The 27,872-nt window shown below is 38.4% G+C and overlaps 2 protein-coding genes across 3 annotated transcripts; one reads left to right on the top strand and one right to left on the bottom strand.

Annotated features, from left to right (window-relative positions):
* Positions 1-331: 331 nt before the first annotated feature.
* LOC102703734 (disease resistance protein RGA5-like) lies at positions 332-11,689 on the top strand. The gene is made up of 8 exons (XM_015842189.2): positions 332-1,203; positions 5,891-7,958; positions 8,038-8,241; positions 8,336-8,602; positions 8,692-8,889; positions 9,958-10,224; positions 10,327-10,524; positions 11,444-11,689. The coding sequence occupies exons 1-8, from the start codon at positions 332-334 to the stop codon at positions 11,687-11,689; spliced, it is 4,320 nt and encodes a 1,439-aa protein (XP_015697675.2).
* A 7,848-nt stretch (positions 11,690-19,537) lies between these two features.
* On the bottom strand, positions 19,538-24,816 carry LOC102721778 (chromophore lyase CRL, chloroplastic). 2 transcript variants are annotated; one of them, XM_040528785.1, is made up of 9 exons: positions 24,558-24,816; positions 24,305-24,354; positions 23,271-23,331; positions 23,151-23,186; positions 22,316-22,366; positions 21,897-21,989; positions 20,419-20,523; positions 20,176-20,277; positions 19,538-20,090 (listed from the first exon to the last, which is right to left on the bottom strand). In XM_040528785.1, exons 1-9 carry the CDS (start codon positions 24,738-24,740, stop codon positions 19,947-19,949), a joined length of 825 nt encoding a protein of 274 aa, XP_040384719.1. In that variant the 5' UTR covers positions 24,741-24,816; the 3' UTR covers positions 19,538-19,946. The 2 variants fall into 2 exon arrangements, with proteins under 2 accessions (XP_040384719.1, XP_006662958.3); XM_006662895.3 differs by having other exon boundaries at positions 19,539-20,090; positions 20,185-20,277.
* Between the last annotated feature and the right edge of the window lie 3,056 nt (positions 24,817-27,872).

Genomic DNA, 27,872 nt, shown 5'->3' with positions numbered 1-27,872 from the left:
GACGAATTTATTGAGCCTAATTAATCCATGATTAGCCTATGTGATGCTACAGTAAACATGCTCTAATTATGGATTAATTAGGCTTAAAAAATTCATCTCGCAAATTACCACTCATTTATGAAATTAGTTTTTTTATTAGTCAATGTTTAATACTTTAAATTACTATTTAAACATCTGATATGACATGGGGCTAAACTTTTTAGCCCCATCTTAACAACACCTAAATAAGCAAGAGCAGGTTTAAGAGGCAAGCAGCTGTACATCATGTTCTTACGAAAACAAGCACACGGACAGAGAATTACCAGTGACAAACAAGAAAGCTAAGCTCAGGATGGAGACGGCGGCGGCGGCGGTGGTGAGCGCGTCCACGGGGGCGCTCAACACCCTCCTCCCCAAGCTTGCCGACCTGCTCCTCGTCGCCGGCGGCGGCGGCGGGCAGCAGCGCAGGCTGCGCAGCAGCAGGCGCGCCGTCAAGGACGGCATCGAGTACCTCGAGAGGGAGCTGACGAGCATGCGCGCCGCCCTGGAGAGGCTGTCGGAGGCGCCGCCCGAGCAGCTCGACGGACAGGTCAGGCTCTGGGCGAGGGACGTCAGAGACATGTCCTACGACGCCGAGGACGCCATCGACGCCTACGTCGCCCTACGTGAAGCCTCGCGACCACCGACAGCGTCGTGCTCCTGCGTCGGCGGCCTCACCCGTGGCCGCAGCCACCGCCGCGCCATCGCCGCCGAGATCGAGCGCATCAGGAAGGAGGTGGAGGAGGTGAGCCGGCGCCGGGCAAGGTACGAGATCGACCGCGTGGTCGTCGACGCCGCCGCCACCTCGGCCCAGCAGGTCGACCGCCGGCTGCCGGCGCTCTACGCTAACGCGGCCAGCCTCGTCGGTGTGGACGGTTCAGTGGAGCAGGTGATCAAACTTCTAGCCATGGAAGGGGAGGATGCACCGGCGAGGCGAAAGCTTAAGCTCGTGGCCATCGTTGGGCCGGGAGGAATCGGCAAGACGACGCTCGCGAATCTTGTTTATCAGAAGCTCCATGGGCAGTTCGAATGCCGAGCTTTCGTCTCGGTTTCCCTCAATCCAAACATCAAGGCTGTTCTCAGCAGCATACTTTGCCAAGTGAGCCATTTGAACCATGAAAATTTCAGTTCTTGGAGCGAGAAGGAAGTCATCGACAAAATCAGGGATGTCCTCCAGGATAACAGGTACTCTATCCGGTTTTTGTATTTTACACTCTTGAACTTTTTGAGTTATATTTGGCTATTCATTTTTTTGTTAAATATTTTTGTAACTATGCAGAGTTACAAGTCATTCTTAAAGTTTCTTTAGTAACAAGTTAAATCATAATAAAATAGTTAATAATTATATAATTTTTTGAATAAGACAAATGGTATCGCATAGTCAATTGTGCCAAATAAAAGAAATGGAGGGAGTATATATAGTTGATCACAAAATTTTTGGTGCATTTCTAAATGCTCTTTTGAAATTATAAGGTCTTCAACTTTTGAAAATTTAGTTAGCCAACGACCTCACGGACATACTCTACCTGAATATTGAATCAGCCATTTTTAGTTTCCTGCCTAAGGCCCTTCCCCTTTTCGGTAATTTTCCATCGCACATTTGGACTCAACCCGTTCCGCAGATGTTCCATGGGACAAAGAGTTTCTATAATGAAAAAAAAATCCATGTGCGGCACCAAAACTTTTCGCTTTAGACGTATAACACAACCCATTTGTTTTTGTAGGTATATAGCACATCTTTCATATCCGCCCCTAACGGTGTTGACACATAGACTAAGGCCGCGTTCATTTCCTCCCTCTAAGTTAACTTACCCACTCGTTTTCCGCGCGCACGTTTTCCGAACTGCTAAACGGTGTATTTTTTACAAGAAAATCTATAGAAAAGTTGTTTCAAAAAATCATATTAATCTATTTTATATTTTTTTAATAATTAATAATTAATTAATCATGTACTAATCTATTACTATGTTTTTCGTGCCAGAGATAAGTTAACTTATCTCCTCCATTCAAACGCGGCCTTGTCCTTTGTCTCCACTTATGATCGAGCATTTTGTGCACATATGGTATCGGCACTGTGAGCAAGCTGATGCAATGGGATATACCATCAAAGATCACCACAGAGTTTGTTATCGCATGCACCAGATCATTATCGCATGTGAGTTTGTATGCATATGTGTTTGTGTGGTCCTTCTAGAACCTCTATCTTCACCAAAAGCCAGTAGGGGTTGTCACTAGAGATGCGGTACCATCGGCTTTGAAGACAAGGCTCTAATCCCCCAATGGTGCGGCGAAGGAGACTATTTTGGCTAGTGCCATCGATCGACGATGGTAGTGCAGATCAAGGCATAGCTGGTGAACGGAGAGCAGGAGGCAGGTGACTGGTGGCACCATGCTAAGGAGGCTCCTTCCTTAGATCGGTGTGACCCAGACGAGATAGTGAGTGTAAGCTAGTAGTGAGGGGAGACAGCTCAATGGAAAATAGCTAGTCGGTGGTGACCCGGGGCAGACCCACTAAAGGGTAGTCTAGTGCAACCAAGCAGGGGTAGGGTTGGCAAAGTCAGAGGCACGACTCTAGTGGCCGGTGGCTTTGCTTGTCGGACCGATAAAGGCCAAGCCGATGGAGAGAAGGCAATGGAGTTTCACAGACGGCGACACTCGTCGTTGATGACCACAACTTGGTGCAGATCAGCGGGGGGTTGGTGCTACGAGGAGGAAGCTAGTGTCCTACCACCGGTGATGGAGACATAGGTGGTGTGGAACTCGCTACCACCTATTGTTGTCGTGTGCAATCTTGTCTTTGTTAGAATTCTACATATGGCATACCTCCTATACATGGATTAATTTCTCAAGGAGTATTGCATACCCATACACATATACTAGTAGGTGCTCCAAAAGATGGAAGGAAATATGACTATGTAAGGAGAAAAACTCCAAAAAGGTAACATTGTAAAGTACGAACCAAAGTTGAATCAACCTACTTGGTTGTATTACCTTAGGTATCCTCTTAGTCCTACTTGGAGAGAGTCACACATACCGGTAGAAATACAATAGCATTCTAGGAGGGGAGGCATCAAATCACAAGCCAAACACAAGCCCTATTGAGTCAAGATTTATGGAGCCATTTTGTTGCTAGTCATGGATTACATTTCGTCGATTAGGTCATCACATATTAGTTAATAGGCTAGATAGAGGAGATTGATCTCCCTTATTGTACTATGTGTGGTCCCAATCACCAAATGCATATAAATAGGAGTAGGGACTATTACTCTCATTGAGGGCCAAACTTGTATAAAATCCAATGAAAGTTCAACCAAAGGCGCAGCACCGAAGAGTTCAATCCGTATAGCTAAAGCTTTTTTTTCAGTCGTAGAGTGGTATAGCAAGATAAAGTCCTTTATAACCAATCTCAACAATGATTCCGCTGAAGCTATGAGAGAAGAACGAGAAAAGACTCTCCTTGTTGCCGAGAAACCTCGATCTACATGTGGATCCTAGAGCGATGACAGAGACGATGACCCTCGAGGTGCCACAAATAAGCATTGTACTCAGAATAACACATCAGGTTCTCCTTGATTATGAGATACATCATCACGACGACGTTCTCAACAAGGTTGTGACTTACACAATAACTTGGAGAGACAAAGGAGAGATTGTGAGCAAAGGAACAACCACGACGCTCACCGGGAACAACACAAAAACCGTGGTCACTCCTCACATCATCGCTAAGGAGAAGATGATAGATAAAGTCATGGGTGTAACAGACAAATTCCTTGACTCCTAGATTGGCATTGTGATCGTGATGACAGGTGGCGGCTTCCTAGTAGTTGGACCACGATAATTCATCCATCAACTCATCATCGAATAAAGACTCCTAGATACACCCTCGTTACAACAATTGTTGCTCTTCTTTCCAACTAGGCAGAGGTTGTGCAGCGTTTAGCCATTTACATATTCTCACGTAGAGGTGAGATGGACATCAAAACTTATGTGTGGTATAGTGTAGAAGTACAATGACAGCATAGAGTCCAAGGAGTTTCTCCAAGTGTACTCTACAATTCTGAAAGCAGCTAGAGAAAACATGAACACAATGGTGAAGTATCTGCCTACTGTGCTTAAGGGCTCCTCAAGATCATGGCTCATCCACCTCCATAGATCCTTGATTTCATCCGAGAGTGATCTCTGCAAGCAATTTATGGAAAATTTTAAGGTATGAACAAGAGTCACGTAATCGAGGACGCCCTACACACCATGAGACAGAAGGACAATGAGTCCATATGAGACTTCATACGATGCTTCATCAACTATATTAATAATGCAATCACACAAGTCATTGATGCTTCTGTTATCTAGGCATTTGAATTGGTCATCCGAGATCAATGGATAGTACAACAGTTGGTGACCAAGCAAGTAACTACAGCAGTGAAGTTATATAAAATCATTGAGCAAGGCACTCTAGCTGACAAAGCACTTCGGTAGAGCAAAAGGAAAGGGATGGTGATTGTCGACGATCTAGGTCGGCAAAAATATATGGGGTGGCCAGAAAGACATAGAGAATGATGGTAAAGATGAAGACGAAGGTTTACCCAGGTTTACCCAGGTTAATTCAGGCTCTCGGCTAGCTGGATAATACCGCTGCTTGGGATTGTATTTGATGATGCGTGTGTAGATGTAAATCTCCTCTATGAAGTGCCCCGTTCCCCCTTATATAATGAGGGATAGGGGTTACATATAAGATAGTGTCCTAATCTAACATCTATCCTATCAGATATGGCTAGGTCCGGTGTTCCCGACATGCAATCCAAATATTACCAAACTACTAAACCAATCTAGTATAGATATGGTTACTTTCATATTTGATATCCCCAAACCTATATGCACATGTACAGATTATGGATACCCCTAGTACAGGTATCTCACAGTGATGAACAAGAACTCAAAATCAAAGAAGGATACATACACCTCCAAGTACCTAGATCATCCAAAGAAGAAAAGGTGGAACCAAAAGCTTAAAGCAAAAGAAGAGGTGCTCGTCACCGAGCGAACATCCCAACAACCATGACGTTTCAAAAACTAGTGCGAATCATTTGGATAAAAAATACATATTCTTCGCGTAGACCTACCACTAACTTACTTCTAGGGAGTTAAATTGGTTTGGTTTCAATAGTTGAGGAGGTTTCTATACCCAGCTCTGCAATTAAAGGATATGAATCAAACTCGGCCAATAGTTGGGGGAATCAAAATGGACTTCTCCCAAATTTGGTGGTTGTTTCTCATGTTGGGATTACTGGAGATAGAACCGAAAAACGTCATGTAGATAGAAGATCACAAGCCACGCATGGCTGGGAAGGCGCATCACATAGTTGTGCCGACAACATATGAACATGATAGGATGATGATTGTAAACAAATGTATTTCCTTCGTCCCTAAATAAGATAGGAAGTAGGTAATAAATATTTAACAAGTCAGCTTGTAATATAGATTTATTCTTTTAGAAACTACAATGCATTACTATTTGTCAATTAGTCAAAATGGGGTGGAGTCAAGTAGCCAAGTTGGTATATATAACTCTTTGGTTTCGTGGATTCTCAACCCTCATCCTAAGATGTTGCTATCGTATGAACCCACACAACTTTGGTGTGATGAATATAAATAAATGAAGATAAATTATATGTGAAGCAATCAATTCTACAAATTAAGTGACATCAATAAGAATTCTACCAAATGTGAGCCCATGAAATTTCACAAGCTTAGTTCACAAGTCACAAACCTTAATGTAGAACATGTATGAACCCACAAGTCAGAAACCTTTAAATTGGGGTCACATGTACTTATATGGCAATCCATCTCCAACTAACATATTTTGCAACTGTAGGTATTTTATTATTTTTGATGATATATGGAATGAACCAACATGGAAACTTTTAAAATGTGTCCTCATCGACAATGACCGTGGTGGTAAAATAATCGCAACTACTCGCAACATTGATGTTGCTGAATTCTGTTGCAATTATGATTATATTGATGGTAACATATATGAACTACAGCCTCTTTGTGTTGCTGACTCAGAAAAATTATTATATCGCAAAGTATTCCATAACGAAAGGTGTCCTCCTCAGCTTAGAGGCATATCTCAGAAAATTTTGAAAATATGTGGTGGCTTACCATTAGCAATAGTTACTATTGCTAGTTTATTTGCAAATAGGCAGACACAAAGAGAGGATCATTGGGAGACTGTATGCAATTCTTTTCATACAGGACTTGAAAGTAGTACAGATGTGAACGACATGCGCTGGGTAATATCTCTTAGTTACTGTGATCTATCTTCCCCTCTAAAGACTTGTTTTTTGTATCTAAGTATATTTCCAGAGGATTATAGCATTGAGCGAGATAACTTGATATGGATATGGATAGCTGAAGGTTTCATCCAGCCAAGACAAGATAGAAGTCTATATGAACAAGGAGAGAGGTACTTCGATGAACTCATTAACAGAAATTTGATCCAACCAATATGTGTTGATGTGCATGGTAAGGCACAAGCTTGTCATGTGCATGATACCATACTGGAATTTGTCACCTACTTATCAAAAGAAGAAAAATTTGTATCAATTTCAAATGGCCAATGTTCGTTGTCTCATCTACCGAAAAAGATCTACCGTCTATCCCTAAAAAATAGCAAGGATGATTTTAGAATACCTCATGCAACTGAGAGTTTTTCCCATGTGAGGTCACTTATTGCAATATCCTGGCAAGGTATTGATTTGAAGATGTCACTTTCGGGCTTTAGAGTTTTACGTGTCTTGGATTTAGGAGATTGCAGCAGTCATGGTATTAATGATGATATAGGTAATTTAGTTCACCTGAGATATCTAAGGTTGCGTGGTACACATTTTAATAAGCTTCCCAAAGAAATTGGCAACCTAAGATTTTTGCAAACATTGGATATAAAACAGACGAGAATAAAAGAAGTGCCATCAACTGTAGTTAATCTTACACAACTCATGTGCCTTATGGTTGACAGAAAGACAAAGCTGCCAAATGGGATTGGGAATATTGAATCTCTGGATCATCTGTCAGAGATTGATATTAGCCTGTATCCAAGTCTCATGAAAGAGCTAAACAATCTACACAAACTAAGGGTTCTAGAAGTTTCACCAAGTACATGTGAGAAGAGCAAAGAAAAATCATTTCTTGATTATTTAGGTTATATGGAGAAACTTGAAACTCTCAATATTTTTGCTCTGGGTATATCTGTGGATTTCATGTTGGATGTAGATTGGGCGCTTCAAGAACTCAAGAAATCTACTGTTTCTATTCGTCGAAAAAGTGAAGATATATTCAACCTCAGCCCATGGTCTGTGTGGGCAGAGGTTAGCCCACTCTCTACCCTACCAAAGTGGATCAATTCATCACTCAGGAAACTCTCATACTTATCGATTATTGTAAGGACATTGCGGCAAGAAGATCTTGAAGTTCTTGGGGATTTACCTGCCCTTTATTCTCTAGATTTGCAAGTGACAGATGCTCTAGAGGAAAGATTGGTGACAGTTGGTCATAGTGGAGCTAATGATCAGTCAATAGCATTCCAATATCTAGCAAACTTCAACTTTACAAGTCCTGCTATGGTGCTAGTTTTTGGATATGGGGCCATGCAAAGGCTTCAATTGCTTTCCTTTCGTTTTCAGCTGAAGGCGACAAAAAATTTTCACAGTGGTTTTGACATGGGCTTCGAGAATCTAACCTCCCTTAAGGCTGTACATTTTGGGATTGACTGTCGTTGTGCTAGGCTTTGGGAGGTGCAAACTGCAGAGGCTGCACTAAGGAATGCAATCAACTTGAATCTCAACTGCCCAACACTTGACTTGAGCAGACATTTTGAAAGATTGATGTATTGGGATGGAATGGAAGAGATCCCTGATCTAAAAATATTCAAAGAAGAAAATGTAATTGTTTTCCCTCAATCTCTTGATTCCTTTTTTTCATCTACTTTATTTCAATTATTGTTTGATTATATGTACTTAGGTCGGGCTTGCGAAGATTGGACCATGGGGTGGAAATAGAGGGAGGGTTTATGACATTCATGTGGCACCTCACCGTCTAGAAAGCATCAAAGTTTGTAGTGACATTTCTGTGATACATTCATTTGAATTTACATATAGCGACCATAATGGGCAGAAACATGTTGCAGGCCCATGGGGAGGATATGGTAGTGGTAATGTTGATATGGTGAGTATGATGTACATCAAGCAAAGTTTATTTCATTTATATTGTTTTCCCATTCATATATACTTGAACAAATGACTGATCTTGATAAACGCAGATTCAACTTGCCCCTTCGGAGTTTCTTTTGGAGGTCTCTGGCACATTTGGTCGATTTCGTACAGCTCTCAATGTCATGACATCCCTTACATTTGTTACAAATGCTCACAGCTACGGACCATATGGAAAAATAGAGGGAACTCCTTTCCACATGCCAGTGCAGAGCAATGGCTGCATTGTTGGATTCTTTGGACGTGCAGGGTGGTATGTTGATGCAATTGGCATCTATGTGAACCCTAAGCTGCATACAGTGAAAGAAAAGGACAAGGTGATGGTTTTTTTACTTGAGCTTGTTGTGTTATATTTATTGTTTCTTATTTATGATTTATTTATTTATTTTGGTTTGGTTGCACTCAGTTTGGGCTTGCCAAGATTGGTCCATGTGGTGGAAATGGAGGGAAAGCTCACGACATCAAGGTGTTTCCCCACCGTTTGGAAAGTGTGACAATTTGCAGTGATATTGTGGTAAACTCACTCGGATTTTCTTATAATGACCATGATGGAGAGCATCACACAGCGGGTCCATGGGGCGGTCAAGGTGGGAATAATCAGTTGGTATGTGTGTTTGGCAAATAAAGTTTATTCTCATCATACATATTCATCCCCTCTCTCTTCTCTCATAAAGGAAAGAGTCCAAATCCCTATCCCAGAAAAAAGAACTTTATGTAAGAGCCCACATAGCCTTGGATATTTTGACATTTCTTCTCACCTAATGTAATGATACACATATCTCCTAGTATTTAAGAAGAAAAAAGGGAGTCCATGTAGCACTCCCAAACTATTAAGTTGGGTATTGAGCCCCACATGATCTCTCATGTTTGGTCCAGTTTGCTGACTCATTTTTGCAGAGAGAGAGTGGAAGAGGGTGGGGAAAGGAGATGAGAAGATGGCAGCAGTAGTGGCTTGCATCCTCACTCTAGTTTATCTTTTTTCTACCGGGCCAGCTGGAGCCAGGAAAGGCCGATGGATTTTCATTAAGATAAGAAAAGAGGTGGGGTTACAAGTGGAAGAGTAGGTTACAATGCAGTAGGAAGCTGATGGGAGTGCCAGTAATAAACTAGACGACGGGGGATGAATAAAAAAAGAAAAAGGAGAGAAAAACGGTGGTTTACTATAGCTCATCAAATGTTGCCATTGGGATGTCTGAACAGGCCAGCCTCAAGCCAAAGCTTCACTTTATCCTCGCTCTAGTTTATCTAGATCTACAGGTGGTGAGCTAATGTGATCAAATTCAGTGGCCCCGGCCTCCTCACTGTAAGATGCAGTAGCCACTAGAAGAATGGAGACAACGGCAATGACGTGGTGCAGAGATTAGAATGAGAGGAAGTGAGGGAGAGATGAAGCCAGAGGAGAGGAAATAAGGGAGAGCAGTGGACTTAATCGCCTATCTGTGCATCAATCCGGTTGGCCAACCTTATATTGTCTGGTTAGATGACTGCCAATTCACCAGAACACCGACAATGACACTTTCTTGTGAACTAGTAGTTAAATTCTTTTTACTACCAATTCTAGGGTAACTGGCAGTGATAAGGTTATTTGTGGTGTTTTTGTGCTAATGATTTTATAAAGTTTTATGCAACATATTTTCAACCCATTCATTGTAGTAATTTTTTTTTCATACAGATTCAATTTGATCCAGAAGAGTTTATAACAAGTGTGTGTGGAACAATTGGGTCGTATAATACATCATTTGATGTTATAACATCTATTACACTAGTCACCAATATTGACTGCTACGGTCCTTTTGGTCAAGAGAATGGGATCCCTTTCCACTTTCCAATCCAGGGCAATGGCAGCATTGTTGGCTTCTTTGGACATGCGGACATTTATGTTGATGCAATAGGCGTCTATGTGACACCTTGGATTGGGACAAGGACAGAAGAAGAAAATGTGATAATCTACCTGTGATTTGTTTGCCTTCTATTTTGCACAAATATATTACACTGTTTTTCCTTACTTTCTATTTTATTTCCATGATTTGTCTGTCCTTAGGAGGAAATTGTAAAGATCGGATCATTTGGTCGACGTGGAGGACGCCGTTGTGACATCAAAGTGCCACCACACCGTTTGGAAAGTGTCACAATTTCAAGTAAGATTGTTATAAATTCACTTACATTTTCATACAGAAGCCATGATGGCCAGCAACACATTTTAGGCCCATGGGGCAGTGGCAATGAGAACAATTATACGGTGAGTTTGTATCAAAGTTACTGCTCTTGGATGCATTTGATTGACTAAAGTACACAGAGTAAAACTATTAGTACTTTATCAATATCTCAAAAATATTTATTTGAACTCATGAAAGTTATGAGTATTAAAAACATGCAACTAGATTTGAAAGTGGTTCGAATAATTTCCGTCCGACCGGACCATTCTTTGGATTTGGACAGCTTATGTCAAAGTTCTAGAAATTTTTGAATTTGGAGTCAAATTCGGATTTTTTTTCTTCGGAAGCAAGAACGAATACAATAAGGTTGATATCCATCGGAATCAAAAAATGGTCAGATACTATACGGAATTTTTTTGGGTATCCGGAGTAATACATCAACCACTCAATCCAATCAGTCCAACCCAAAGAAGTCCATCCAACGGCCCAACTAGCGTTAACCCTAGCTGGTTCGCTTATATTTTGAAATGTTGATTAGTTATAATAGAAAAATAAAAAGTTATATTACTTTGATGGTTTGTGAAGCTTAGTTTAAGGGGTTTTTAAGTTCTAATTAATATTCATCACCATATTCGTTTCGATTCATATTCACTCTGTATTTGTATTCAATAATATTTGATTCCGTCTTTGTATCTGGATTTCCAATTATGATTTCAGCTCGAAAAAAATGAAAATGAATATGATAGAACTAGTTTTTGACCGTATTCAATCCGTTTTCATCCCTAAATGCAACAAAATGTACTTGTTGGTTATGGGAGGGAGTACGACTAAAGAAAATCACTTTGCTAAAATAAGACTAAAGACAATCAAGCATGGATGGTTTTCCTTTTGTCCTTGCTCTACCTTTTTTAAATGAATATTTGTTCCATCAATATTGGTATCCACCAATAAATACCTACTTGACCATAGATATAGCTTAATGATATTTTTTTTCTTTTGTAGATCAATCTTGGTCCTTCAGAATTCCTAACAAAAGTTCTTGGAACATTTGGTCAGTTTGATGAATTCCCCATTGTTATAACTTCACTTACCTTTTTTAGTAACACTGGTCATCAGTATGGACCTTTTGGCCAAGGAGGAGGTACTCCTTTCCACGCACCAATATCAGGTAATGGCAGCATTGTTGGCTTCTTTGGCTATCAAGGAGATTGTGTTGAAGCAATCGGTTTCTACTTTCGCCCGTCCTAACAACAGCAATTCCGTATGGAGCATCAAGGGCATTCTATTGTATGTACTCTATCTACTATGGTTCTGTTATTTGTGTACGATGATGTTTAAGTATATGCTATCTAATGATCTTAAATGAAAATATTATGGTCTATGGATAAGAACAATCTAGCTTTCTTAGGTTAACCAATGCATATTCTATTTGCATATGTCTGCATGACATGCTAAGTACTATGTGTACCTTCACAATATCAAACCATGACCAGTTGTTGAAGAATACAAATTGCAGCTAACTATCAAGGTGTTTTATGATGGGTTTGTGTAGAGGATGTGATCAGTTATATGTTTACCCATGGATTCAACTCTAAACTATGAAAAACCTCTTGCCAGTCTTAGTCGCTTTGGTTGATACCGAGTTGGTATGGTAGTCAAAACGATCTTGATGTCGAGGGGGTGCATATGCATTTCTAAAAATTACTACAACAAAACTAATTCAAATCAGAACTACCAGTTGGGTCGAACAAATAACTCAACTCAGAATTTCTTGGCTCAATTTGGACTTTTTGTGTGCAATGGAGATAAAACACAAATTGCTTATTTGAACAAACAAATCGAAGAGAAATGTCTGTATGATTACTCAACTATGGCCTTGATACCGTTTCGTCCCTTAAGTATCAAATTGCAGTCTCTTAGCTCTTCAAACTGTCCATATTTCATCCATGTGTTCAAATCAGGTGGTTTTAGATGACATGACACCTACATGAAGTACATATCCTAATAGTGATGATGTCAACTCACTAATAAATTAAAAAATGAAAATACATCAACTCACAAGTCAAGCTCACCTCATTTTCCTCTTTCTCTACCTTATCATATATCTATATCTATACTATTATAAAAAGAAATAATGATTCTGCCAGTTTTTCGTCCGTCTGTGCCATGGGCTGATTCTGCTCTCGGCCCACTTGCGCGCGATCGCCGTCAGTCCGTCGGCCCGCTTCCGTGCCAGGCCACACGTCGCGCTCGTCGTCCGCTATGGGCCGCTTCTGCGCTCGCTCGTGTCGTCCGCCAGGCTTCTGCACGCCGTATCGTATCCGATTCTGTAGGGCGTCCGCTGCAGCCGCGCGTCGTCTTCTTTTACATCGGTGACTTAGTGAGCAGACGGGGTGATCCAATTATTCAGATATCAGTAAGACAAATATCAAATTATTGCACATTACAGAAACAACCAAGCACCCAATTAACACACGACTGCCGTCCACCACAAGGAGGTAAGCATCACTGAGCCTTTAGGTACGTCACGCATGCATGGGATTGCCGGAATCGAGATTATCATTTAATCAATATTTCTAATTAAATAAAATTATCATTAAATCAATATCACTAATATTTTTAACATCGGCTGCAAATATTTGGATAGGGATGAAATTTCTAAACTTTAGTTTTCTAATTTTTTTAACATCGTATTGAAGTTGACATTAAATAGTTGAATTCATTAAAGTAAAATAGTAATAACGGTTCCGCTCATTTTCATCGTTATATTTAGAATTATTCCTTTTTCATATTGAAAAAATTAAGCTCAAAAACAAAATCTTAAAAGAAGCATTGGTCAATCAAGTATTTTTAGAATTCTTCGGGTTTTATTTAAGTCCGCGATCTTGCTAGTATATATATATATATATAGCAAAACTAATATATGTGCACCCTTTTTAGAATAAACTATTTTATGTCCCCTCCCCTCACAAGGTCCAAACCCACCTCCCACCCCCTCCCAGGCCCAAACCCACCTCTCACCCCTTTCAAGGGCCCAAAAGTTCTCTTCTGGCCTGGTCAAACCTCTTTCTCGCCGGTTAAACTCATCCTTTAACCTTCTTCCCCACCCCCACCTTTATCTAGTCTAGTCTATCTAAAAAGTGCAATAACACAAGGGCAACAATACAGTAACATGTCTTATAAAATACAGTGACAATACCATGACGGATCTAGTTTTTTAAATCACAATTTTTTAACCATGGTAGAAAATGATTTTAAAAAATAATATAAAACACATAAGATATTGCTCTCTAAAGATTGGCAATACAATATTTTTAGCTCTCCCACATGTATTAGTTGTATTATAGCAATAGTATACAGTCACACCTTGTGTTACTACACTTCGATCATAATATTACTATACTTGTATTATGACGTTACTGTAATTGTACAGTAACAACGTATATGTTACTACACTCATATCACAATTATGCAATAACAATATACGTATTTTATAGTAACATGACGTTATAATGTTACTGCAGCTATTGCCATAGTATTAGTGTATACTAAAACAAATCCTATAGATATTGCTTTGATTTCAAACTTTAAATAACTGTATCTCTCACCTCATATACTATTTTTTAAAAACATTTGTACCACGTTGTTAGAAAAAGAAGTGCTTTAAAAAATTAGATCCCTCATAGGTATGTTTCGACGTTGTTACTGTGAATTAGTTATCGTGTTACTGTATTTTTACCTTCGTGTTACTACAGAATTCATGTGAAACGAAAGGCGGGATTAGATAAACATGAGGGGAAGTCCATAAGGGGGTTGACCCACGGTGGGAACTCTTTGACCAACATTTAATTGAGGTGGAGATGATTTATATATATATAGCAAGACTAATACGTGCACCCACTTAGTATAAGCTATTGTACACCCTCTCTTCATAAGGCCCAAACCCTCTCACACCCCCTTCCAAAGGCCCAAAACCCCTCTTCTAGCCTAGTCAAAGCTCTCTCCCACCGGTCAAATCCATCATTTTACCTTTCTCCACACCCCACCTTTATCAACTCTCGTCTATTTGAAATGTGCAGTAACAAGAAGACAAAAATACAGTAACATGCCTCATAAAATGAAGTAACAATATCAAAATATAGTCATGACGGATCTAGTTTTTTAAATCATATTTTTTTTAACCAATGTGGTGAAAACGGTTTTGAAAAATAATATAAAACACATGAGATATCGCTCTCTAAAGGTTGGAAATACAATATTTTAGCTCTCTCACGTACATTAGTTATACTGTAGCAATATACAATCATGATGTTACTGTACTTGTATCGTGGTGTTACTGTATATCGATCACGACGTTACTGCAATTGTGCAACACATATGTTACTGCACGTATATCACGATGTTACTGCACTTCTATCACGACGTTAGTGTAATTGTGTAGTAACAATATATATATTTTATAGCAACATAGTGTTATTACTACATAAAAGGCGCATCCTTACTGCACTTATAGACACTTCTTAAGATTTTGAAGTTTAAACAACTTTATCTCTCATCTTATATATTATTTTTTTAAAACATTTGTACCACATTCTTAAAAAAAATACTTTAAAAAAGTAGATCTCATGGGTATGTTTCGACGTTGTTACTGTAAATTAGTTGTGTTACTGTATTTTTATGATCGTGTTACTGCATAATTCCTGTGAGGCGAGACATAAGCCTAGATAGACATAAGGGGAAGCCCATAAAGGGGTTGACTCATAGGGTTAACCCTTTGACCAGTCTTTAAATGAGGTGAGAGTAGTTTTGAGGCCTTGGGAGGAGGGGTGGGAGGTGGGATAGGCCTTAGGAGGCCTTGGAAGGGAGGGGTGTGTAGAATAGCTTATAGTAAGGGGTGCGCGCATTAGCTATATATATATATATATATATATATATATATATATATATATATATATATATATATATATATATATATATATATATATATATATATATATATATATATATATATATATATATATATATATATATATAGGAAGCCTCTATCCTACTACCAGGTGTAGCTACTCCCTTCATGTCTAAGGTGCAGAAACACTTCTATACATATTTCTTCTCTCTTCTAACAGAAAGTACAAACTCTATATATGTAGTTGTATCATTCACATAAGATTTATAGTGTCTATACTTTCTGTTGGGTGAGAGCAGAAACAGTTATGAAAATATTTTTCATCATGGACGTGCAGGAAGTAGCTACACTTGGTAGTAGGATCTAATATATATATATAGAGAGAGAGAGAGAGAGAGTCTAGCTACGGTGAGTTGCAACTCACGGGCTACTCCGTGAGTCGGGGTCCAAAAACAGATCAAATCATCTCTAAATTTTGATTTATATGGCTCACTAGATTCTTCGTATCAAAATCTGGTACCACGCAAAAAAATTTTATTTTTAGAGTTTTTTAAGTATTTTTTTGAGATTTTTAAAAGTGAAACATAACACATTGATTATTTTATTAATATAGTACGGTCACTTTTAAAAATCTCAAAAAAATACTTAAAAAAACTCCAAAAACAAAAAAATTTTGCGTGGTACCAGATTTTGATATGAAGAATCTAGTGAGCCATATAAATCAAAATTTAGAGGTGATTTGATATGTTTTTGGACCCTGACTCACGGAGGAGCATGTGAGTTGCAACTCACCGTAGCTAGACTCTATCTATATATATATATATATATATATATATATATATAGTCTAGCTACGATGAGTTGCAACTCACGGGCTGTTCCTTGAGTCGGGGTCCAAAAACCTACCAAATCACCTCTAAATTTCGATTTATATGACTCACTAGATTCTTTATATCAAAATCTTGTAACACGCAAAAAATTTTCATTTTTGGAGATTTTTAAGTATTTTTTTGAGATTTTAAAAGTGATACATAACACATTGATTATTTTATAGTACGGTCACTTTTAAAAATCTCAAAAAAATACTTAAAAATCTCCGAATATGAAAAATTTTGCGTGCTACAAGATTTTGATACAAAGAATTTAGTGAGCTATATAAATCAAAATTTAGAGGTGATTTTGATATATTTTTGGACCCTGACTCATGGAGCAGCCCGTGAATTGCAACTCACCGTAGCTAGACTCTATATATATATATAATTTATTTAAATGGCTAACAATGATGCCACCTCATCAAAAACCACTCTAGTTTGGACTAGAGGATGAAATCTGGATGGTTCAACGGTTGAGGGACTAAAAATGAATAGTTGCATAGTTTGGAGGCCAAACTAAGGCCATACTTGAGGACCAAAGGTGAAACTTTTCTATGGATCCAGATATGCTTGAATCAGAAGTTCATGAAAAACTTCTAGAGATAAGAAAGACAACCAAGAACCAGATCGGAGTCACCAAAAGGTAGATCATGTCCAAACAAGCACAAGAACACAAAAAAAAAAGCTAGAACACATCGACACAAGATGTGTTCCCAAAGTCCGACCCATAGATCCTACATCCGTTAAGGGGCTCCAAGGATTTGATGGTCGGCGAGCCTCTACTTGTCTGCCATGCCAAATCTTCCACTCGATCCCCAGGAGCTCTGCATCGTTCACCATCCAACTCATGTCGATGGCGTATGGCTTCATGTCATCACCCTGCCATGCATCGAGGGAATGAGGCACGAGTGGCAGCAAGCTTTCCCCACCCCAAGCGTTGAGCTTAGCTCCTACTAACCTGCTATCACTGCATGGGAGCTCGACAACACCGGCGAGAAGGGTGCTCGCCATGTCATCCCCAAGCCAGCCCCGTCTCCATCATTGATGCCACCATCTAGGCCTAGACCATCATGGAGCTCACCTACCACGGCTCCTGCATCAACTTCCCCTACCAATCAACCTTGTCTGCCCAAAGCCCCTACACTGACCCACTAACATCACTGTCCCTATGCCACCACGAAGATTAGTCGTGCTCTTGTTAGATCTATCAATTGCATCTCTTCTATAGGCCATCACCACCACCGTCTTCTATCACAACTTTGTTTTCTTTTTCCCACCACCATTGCTTGATGGGTTGGTGAACTTGAATGCCTGAATTCGACATGTCTCATCAGCCACCATTGTCACTGTGAGCTTGATCTTGATGAGAGCCCTGAGGGTGCCCCTCTCGTCCTTTCCCTCAGGCATATCGTCACCCTCCCACCTCACTCTATGGAGAAAGGACATCTTCACCTCATGCCCTTATAGGTCACATCCCCTAGATAATGGATTACAAGGAGACTTAGTGGCTATCATTCTTAAGACTACATTGTCAACTATGTCCTAGGATTAAAAAAAACTCATTAACTACCCTCTCCAACTATTGGCAAGCCACAACCACCAGGACCTATAAACCAGGCTTTTGTAGGATAAATCATATATGGAGACAATGGGTAAGTACAAATATAACCTACAAAGAAGAAGACTTTACTTTTTATCAAAAACCACATAATTCATGCATAACCAAAGCTGTCAACATGTAGTAGTCATCCCTAACAAGACAAGAGAAACCATTTCTTTTTGTAATCCCCAGCCAACTCTCAGACATATGATTCACACTGCATGATAGAGGCAGCCCCGATGTTACATGAATAACAGACCAAACCGATTGCGTAAGACGGCAATCATAGAAAATGTGCCTGATTTTCTTCTTTTTGTGACAAAAGCAGCAATTCTTACCACCTTGCTAGTCCTGTTTTGCTAGGTTGTCCTTTGTCAACACTACTCCACGGTTTAGATAGCAAAGATAAATCTTTAACTTTCAATGGCATTTTTAGTTTCCAAAGACTCTTCTTTAAGCTAGGACCATTAATAGGTACATAGCTGGATAATGAAATTTCACAACAAAGTCCCCACTTGGGGTCAAGTTCCATTGAAACTCATCTTGCTCCTAACTTAATTGTATACTAGCGATGCATGAGAATAAATTATTCAAAGCGGCTAATTTTGATCATATTATGTCTTTCTCCATGACAAGTTTGGGGGATTATTTTGAAAAACTTTGTAACGGTAATTTTCTTATGCCTAAAAATATGGTATAAGGAAGGATATTGGTCCTTAAAGGTTGTATTCTCTAACCATTTCTCCTCCCAAAACCTAATTTAAGGTCCTTTGATTATAACGGATCCAAAACTAAGAAAATCATGTTTTACCTTCATAATAATAGCCTAAAAATGAGTCATTGGTCTTCCACTAAGCTTGTGATGTGGACTTATCACTTAAATACTTCTTCCAAATCATTTGTTGCGAAACACCGTCAATGGTGATCAATTTGAACAGTCATTTTACTAAGTAAGGCTACATTCTTAACGTCCATACAATGAATTCCTAATCCCCATGTTCTTCAGTTGGCACATGATATCCCATTTTGCATGTAAATACTTTTTTCTTTTGATCATCATTTTGTCAGTAGAGCCTAGAGCCGTAGAGCGAAAGTAGTCAGTTTTTTTTAAAGAATTTCTCTTGGTATGACCAAGAAAGGTAACATGTACATTAGGAGGTTGCTAAGCACTAAATTAATAGTCGACCTCTGGTGGATAGGAGTTTCCCTTTCCAAGTATTGAGTTTCTTCTCAAAAGTGTTCCACCACCTCTTTTCAATTTGCATTTCTGATTTCCATATAATGTATAGAAATACCCAGATACTGAAATGGAAATTGTCATTTGGGACAATAAAATAGCTCGTTGCATAGGTTCTCAAATGCCTTAGCTTTCAATGTTTTATTTTGACCACGGCATCAATCAAGTGCTTTTGGTTTTTATTGCAGGATATCAGATCAGATTAACTTAAAACGCTTGGGGATTTCTTTTGTTTCTCTTTTGTTTTCCTAGATTGATTTTTTTTAACTAGATGGCCCTTCCTCCAGTTTGATCAACTTAGGCTCTTAGGTCCTATTTGAGGGAGCTTATGACAGCTATACATTCTCTTAGGCCAGTCTTAATACATAGTTTCATAGCATAGTTACCACCAAGACTGTAATCTAGGCAACCGAGCCAGATAAGTTTTATAGGAATGAAACTACTCTCATTTTATAAAACTCCCTTATTTAATGACACTGCTAAATCAGCAATTTTATTGATGTGACACCCTATTTAACGTACATAGTACCCCATGAAACATGCATTGAGACTGACCTTAGAATCTCTAGCTTTCTAAACAGTCTAGTTTGTCATCTAGATTCTAGGAACATTATAGTTGTAGAATTTTTTTCGAAAAATGAACTAGAAGCCATAAGCTAGAAAATCTAACTTGTTTCAAATTCTCACAATCTAGCTTCTTAGAATCTCAAACTCTCCTAAATAGAGCCTTAATGCATTCTCAACATCAAGAGTCCCTATATAGGTGCAACTCTAATTTTTCTTATTGTATTTCTTATATGGACAAAATTTAGTACACAGGGCTGTACTAAACGAAGGTAGTTTTCTTGCTTAATTTTCTTAAATAAAGAGGTACACGAACTGTATGTACATACTACTGGTCATCGATTGAATACGAGCTTTCCATCTTCTTCTCTAGCGTCAATGGAGCAGAGAAATTTAATGGCGAAAACATGTCGTCATAATTTAACTTCGGAGCAGGCTTGAACTCATAAGGACCAGCTTTGGTTCCCCAAACCTGACATTAGATGCATATATTGTTAAAAGGAGTATTCTTCAGATGGAGTATAAGTTAGAAGGAGTCACAGTATGAGAAAACATACAGAAGCTACCTGATTACCATCATCATCAAAACCCTTGTCCCAGATATGGACCTCCCCGTTCTTGTGAATGGACATATCCGAAGTACAATGCGTTGCACCACTCTGTCAAGACATTGATGTTGAGATCAAGAAATTCACCTCGAAATATTCAATAAGAAATAAGAAATTATCCAGGAGTGTTAATGTGCTATTGTTAGTCAACGAGAACATCAAGAATGTTATCATCAAGAAAACAGGACAAACCCAATTATTAGGAAATCCTCCAGGTGGGGTTGATCCTTTGTACAAACAGCGTTTTCCACGCTCACACCGTGATAAGTGTATGGTGGTCAGGTGCTCTGCAATGTCCTGAACACCAACAATGAACTTGAGCATCAGAACAGAATAAGTGCAAACTACTTTCTTGGGTAAATTTGTGAAAAACTGTTCTGATTTTGCTTCTACCACCAGCACATTAGGAGTAAAGCTAAGCTTTATATGATGATAAAAGTCTGTTTCGTTTTTATGGCTCATCAAAGGGGTTCATAACTTCAAATACATCATAAATTGACAAGATGTTTCAGACAAGAAATCATTTCCACCAGCATTGCAGCCCAGACAGCTTAGTCATTTATCCCACAAAGGTTTGACCACTGATTTCAAATAAGAAACATAACTTCTAAATCACAATTCGGTTCTTTATTTTAATTTTTAACTGCCACAAAAAAAATGCTTCAGCAAATCATTTCAGGGCAATCTAGGGCTGCATCAAGGCTACAATTTGAGTAATGGAAGGTTTTCTAGCAAGGACTGAACTGTATGAAGCGAACTACTGTTAACACATAATTCCATGTGGAGATCCATAGAAGACACGGTTACACCTACAGTCTTTACAAATATACTGCATTGCTATGGGTGCATCACATTTTATGCCATGTAATAAGGGAGCCAGCATCTTAGTCCATGCGGGAACTGAGTCTCGTCATATTAGTGAAGTAGATAAGCACATAACAACCTAAATTTAGGTTCCACTCCATGATACTTAACATAAAAGGATGCACATGAATTGAAAATCAAACATATGATGGTCAGCCAGTAGGCTGTATATATCCATCATAACTGCAGTACAGTAGACTCCCCTGTATCATCTTGATATTAAATTGATGGAACTGATGATACAGATTTCCTATAACCCATGTAAATGGCTATTTCACTGGTTTTATTTGCAAACAACTTATCGTGCTTCCTAAATGGCTAAACCAAGATACATACAGAAACTAAAAACCAGTATAAGCTTCATTTATTACAAAGCAAACCAGCAAAAAGCCAAGCTACTGACAATCATCAATCAGTTACCAAGTACAATGAGTTTTGTTAGCCAGTAATCAAACTATCAAGGTTAAGTATGTCACCCCTGAAAACCTATCCCCTCTCTCGTTGACTACTACACTGTTGGCTAAGTGACCTTCACTTGATATTCAATCTCGTAGCCTACTGTACACTAGGTGAGATAGATATACGCAAAGGCAATTCCATGGGTACCAACGAGTATAAAGTATACTGGTATTTGGATCTTATAAACAGCAACTAATTACTTATAATGTCACTAAGAACCTGCCATGTGGTAAAGCATCTCATGGAATAATGGGAACATGATACAAAATACCTAACTAATTTTACAAATTAAAGGGGGGAAGCTCTCAAGTTTGCATTCTGAAAAGTATGATTTTGATAGGACATACTGCAATGACTTCTTCTGGCTGTGGCCTTTGATCCTTTGGACGGTCACAGAAATTCTTGTACTCTTCAACATCTCTGATCGCATATGAACTCAACTGTCCATTGGAAATTATAGTGTTAATAAAAATCTTTTTTCAATATTTAATATGAAAAATCTGAAAAGATAGAAAATAGATCATGCAATGCCACACTAATATTCATGAATCAGATTATTCTTTTACAGTTCAATATGATATATCGTTCCCTTTAGTGACCTTGCTTTGGTGATACAGCAGTTTAAAGTCAAACTGGAGGATGATGAACTGAATGAGTACAACATCTGTGGAATATCTATGTGGAGTATTAATCCATGTAGTACTTTAATTTCAGCACAAAGGCATACATGCAAGCAGATCTTAGATGAAGGCACAGGGAAGCTCACCTCAACATCACATTTCATATCCTTTGGGCATGGCTTTACCATGTAGAATCTCTGCACGGGTCACAAGTTTATTAGCATTTGTACATATATGTTAAAGTAGAAGGCACATGGGATAGAAAAATAAAATGAACAAGACAAGAGCTTAAATGAAAGTCCATTGTTAAAGCATATAAACACTATGCTACAAAAGGACATGTAAAGTATAAAATATCTGTCACAAAACAACCTTGTTGTCTAGTTGATTATATAGTATCCCTTGGCTAGATCCCATTATGTGGTTAAATTATTTTCCTGTTTTTGCTTGTAAATATGAACCCCTATTATTAACAAATATTGTCATGAACAATGCCTGAAGTGTTTTTATTGGAAACAAAACAGCATTGCTGCAAATGACATATTATTATGTCAAACCAATTAAATATCTTATTCAGAAGGATCCTTTTTGCAGAGTAATGCAACATTTGTTTTCACCTTCTCCAATAACAGCATAAGTAAAGTGTCCAGAAAAGAAAAAGGCACAAATACTCGCAACATTGTGTGCAAACGGAACTGTTTGTACGATTGGATTTAACATATGCATGTGGACAATGGTTATATGGCTAAAATAGGAACACAGAGAATGAATTGACATGAGAAGGAACAAGATACAATGTATATGGATTTGTACTGTCAGATCTTGTAAGCTTGTTAACCAGCATGTTCACACATGATGCAATTCAATTTGTAGAGAAGCACTAAGAAAGTTGAACAGAATATAGTAGTAAATCCATTCACATATTGAATTAAAAAACTGAGGCTTGTAAAAGTGACCTCTACTGTTTAGAAGTTACCATACTTGTCGGAAAGGTTTTTCTGGACTTCTCCAAAATGCCTGCAGGAACAGTTTTATATTCAAGTCTTAGAAAGGCTGCTAGACTGTGAAGTGTGAGATAAAGACATAAAATAGCAGGCATACTTGCTCAAAGTAAAGCACTCTAGAACCATCCACCATCTCTGTTGCAGGGCATGTAAGCATCCTACAATGCAAGGAAGATCAAAGTTATAACATAGGACATATGTCTGATCAAAGGTAGATTAGCACATGCATTGAAAAATACTTGGCCTTATGCCAAAAAGAAACAGCTTACTAACTCAAAAAGAGTTCCATAAGGAAAGAACCAAATAGTCTTGAGTGTGTAAATGAAAGTTTCTGCATCATAGGTGCACAAAAGTTACATTTAAAAATAAAAGAAGTCTATAATAAGGAAATCAAATAACTTTTCATTGATGTGTTTCCGTAGCTCTGCCAAAGTAAATGGACTGTCCATGATGTTTTTAACAACGTCAATAATTTGTACAGCACCACAGTTGCAACTGCCATTTGTTACTAGAAGACTAAACATAGTGCCTTAATCACAAATGTATTTATGGGGACAGAAGACAGAAAGTACAAGAGATAGATCATTTGCAGAAACATGCCACTTAATCAACTATTCAGCAGATGATCCAAATGCGCTTTTTTTTTGTGGAAAGCCAACAGAGAAATAATCTTATTAGAGAACTTAGCTGTGATCAGACTAATTATGATGTCCAAGCATTAATATGACAAAATTGTGCCCTGGTCATTGTGGTATTGCTTGTCTACTTGTAAAAGAACAGGCAATCATCACTACCAAAGCTAAAATCAAAAGCCTAAAATTTTAGAGAAAAAATCCTCATTGCTCAACAACGCAATTGCATATCAGCAATGTGCATTGCACTGAGGAAAGAATAATGGAGCCTACTGAGCAGCAAAAGGTTCAGTTCTGACATATTATATACCCCATCTATTAGCTAGCATGATTTTACCAAATTCCTAACAGATCAACAGCCCCAAATCAATACTTAACAACACTACAGCCCAATTTAAGACTAGTTCTCATCATCTGAAGTCAAGAATCCATACCTAATCAACAGCGCAAATGCTAATAACATGCAAAAGAAAAAAGGAACGCTTCCACGATTCCTCACCTCAAGTTGAAGTAGTTATCAGGATCCTTCCTCGCCTGCTCCCTCGAGAACTGCCAAAAAGAAAAGAACATTAGAGAGACTAGCATCACTCGAGCCCCGACACTATCCATACGAACAACAAACTCTTCTCCTCCATTCCAAAATTGGGCAACAAATTTCAGGACGAATTCCCCCGCGCTGCCCCCCACTCCAAAACGTTCCCGAATCCGAGCAATTCTCGCGGGGGTTGGGGTAAGGGGGGCGGGTCGCTCACCTTCTCCCCGGAGAGCGCGTCCACGACGGCGCGGGCGTGGTCCCAGCGGGTGGTGGAGCGGCGCAGCCGGCGGAGCAGCAGGACGCCGCCGACGACCACGAGCGCCTTCAGCACCGCGCCCCGCACCACCCCGCCGGCGCCCCCTCCCCCGACGCCAGCGCCGCTGTCCTCGCCGGAGCCCATCGGGTGTTCCACGGCGATACTCGCGAGCGACGACGAGGTGAGGTTGGGGGGAGAAGAGAGGAGGAGGAGAGGGACCGAATTGGAAATGCCGCGTTTTTCGAGGGACTCAGGTGGAAAAGTGCTCTTTTTTTTCTTTTTCTTTCTCTCTTTTTTTTTTGTGGACGCGGCTAGTGCCAGCCGTTCATCTATCTGCTTGTGCAGGAGAGTTTCACGAAATTCGCGAGGTTTTTGGGTCGCTTTCTGAATTATTTTGGAGCCACGAGAAGATGGTTTTAAATCGAGAAATATGATTAAAAAAACAAATCGCTCTCCCACCATGAGAAAAATGATAAAAAAATAAGCCACTTTACTTATGCGGAGTGTCGGACATTCACGGTAAAAACAGAGCATATAATGAAGTCTTCTTTTATACTCAATCGGTTTATTTTACTCATTTTTAATAGGCTCATAAATTATTAATATTATATTATTATCTTTGTTTTTAAATACAAGGCATTATAAAGATGAATCTAGGCATGTTTATGGAGATTTATTTTAAAATGACTTGCATTCTTGGATGGAGCAGTTATAACTCGACGATTATGATGTAAAATATGGGTAACTAAGGGCCTATTTGGGAGCTTTTTCTAACTGCAGCTTTTCCCAGAAGCTGCTTCTACCAGAAACTGCCCTAAACGGTCCACAGCTTCTGAGAATCTGTAGTAACTACAGATTCTGGAAAATGAAGTAAGAATCCAGAATCTGGAGAAGCTGGGTTTACGAGCTTTTCCAGATTCTCAGAAGCTGACTACCAAGCAGTTGTTTCTCAGAATCTAAAGCTCCCCAAACAGGCCCCAAGTCATATATACAGATTACATACTACTCCCTCATTTTCATAATGTAAGACTTTTTTGCTTTATTTAGATTTATATTGATGCTAACGAATCTAGACATATGTATAAATTATATACATTCATCAATGGATGAATTTAGGTAATGCTAGAAAGTCTTACAGTATAAAATAGAGGTAGTAGAATACAAGCTTTTTGCTGGAGTTTATACGCAAATGCATACGAGGCATTGGGACTGAGAGGCTGTAAGTGCAGTCAATCAGTCTGACCGTAAATTATTCAACTTCTTATTATTTCGTTGTAAAAACATTTTCCTGTTTTAGTAGAACAGAAAGAGTCATGTCTGCGTTTTAAAACCTTCTTTTAATAAACATGGAAATTTTAGCTATAAATAATCATATTGTTTTCATCTGTACGTTTTTATTTTAGCTGGTATAAATTATCATATTGTTATCATTCCTTTATCCCAATTAATGTTTCCGGAAAGAAGAGCTTTTTGGAAGATATAATGTTCCTACTGTATTTACAATGGCTTGGAATGCTCTCTTTACAGTCATACAGACTTTACTTGAACTAAAAAAAGACAAGTTTTCAAAAGCATTAGATTTTTTGATACATTATTTACTGACACGTACTAATGAACTTTCGGAGGGATGTATTGGAGGAAAGAGTGAAACGTTTATTTGCAAACAAAAAATATTTTATAAATAAAACTTTTATATATATGTTAGCAAATGTTGTAAAATAAATTAGGGCAAAAAACCATAAAATCAATCCAAGATAAAATTTTAAATTTTAAAATTTAGTTTACAATAAGCAATTGCAAAGGTGAAATGATAGTCTTTGTCTAGGGCTTCAGATGCTATGAAATCCTTAGAAAAATGTTCTTGGATGCATAGTTATCCTATATCGTGATAATTATTTTGTCACTTGTATGCTAGAGATTGTCAGTGATGGAGTCGTGATGTAACCATATATAGCGTGACAAAATAAAACTTAAACAGTAGTGTGTTTTGGCATATCTAGTTGGTTTTTTCGTGATTGGAATTATGGTATACAGGAGTGTTATGCTATATGATGCAATATGCATGTAAGTGTAACCTCAAATCTGCACTAAATTAGAGTATTGTGATTTAAGACCAGGGTTTATCGTTATCGCGCGATAATGGCACTATCGCTGATGGGTAAAAACTGCATTAACCTTCCTAATTTCAAATCGTATTTAAAAGTAATTTAAAATTTTAGTCTATTTAATGTGAATTTACATTGTTCAATCATGGTAACTGACGGTACCACTGACGGGAGGTAACAGTGCTCCCCACCATTTTCGTAAACCTTGTGTTGAGACGTCTGCTATATGAGCAATATATATAGATAAATTTACGTCAGGCCGGGAGCTACAGTATTTTGTCAGGCTAAGGCGACTCTGATGACCTCGTGCAAAACTCATGATTAAATTGTTTGGACAATAAAGATAACACTAGAAATTAACCTAGATTAGTATAAAATTCTAACATTTATAACATCGGTGAGCCAATTTTCTAGCCCTGCCTCTTATCTAAAGCTACATGGTGTATGCAAGCATCAATGGTCTACTCTTGAACTGCACAGACGGTACATAAGCAAACATATGGTATTTATGCTCTCGTCAAATTTAATTTTCAAATAAAAGTTATTACATTTGGGCTTCAGTTATTATAGGATGGAGGTAGCAAATGATATCGAGTAATATAAACTTTGGGGAAGATGTGTATCCAGCATATGACAAATATGTACCATAGTAGGTGCTAGTTTGTGTCAAATCTAATATTATTCATTTCAGCCCTATTTAGTTCCTAAAACATTTCCTAAAAACATTACATCGAATATTTAGGCACCTAAATAAATCATTAAATATACATGAACATTAAAACTAATTACACAGTTATGGGAAAAATCGTGAGACGAATCTTTTGAGCCTAATTAGGACGTGATTAGCCATAAGTGCTACAGTAACCAATATGTGGTAATGATGGATTAATTAGACTCAAAAAATTCCTCTCGTGGTTTTCAGGTGGAATCTGAAATTTGTTTTGTAATTAGACTATGTTTACAACTTCAAAGTGTGTCCAAAATTTTAATGTGATGTTTTTGCAAAAAAAAAATTGTAAACTAGCCCTACATTTCATATTATGAGTCATTTTATAATAAGAAAAATCTATTTAAAACTCATTGAATTTATGAAAAAATATTAGCATCCACAACATTAAATTAGTTTGATTAAATCTACCAAAGTTTTTTTATTATATTTATTTGAGTTGGG

The sequence above is a fragment of the Oryza brachyantha genome, chromosome 11, assembly GCF_000231095.2.
Source record: "Oryza brachyantha chromosome 11, ObraRS2, whole genome shotgun sequence".
Taxonomy (NCBI): domain Eukaryota; kingdom Viridiplantae; phylum Streptophyta; class Magnoliopsida; order Poales; family Poaceae; genus Oryza; species Oryza brachyantha.
Note: the sequence above shows the minus strand (reverse complement) of the source record. Positions and strands in the feature narration are given on the sequence as shown.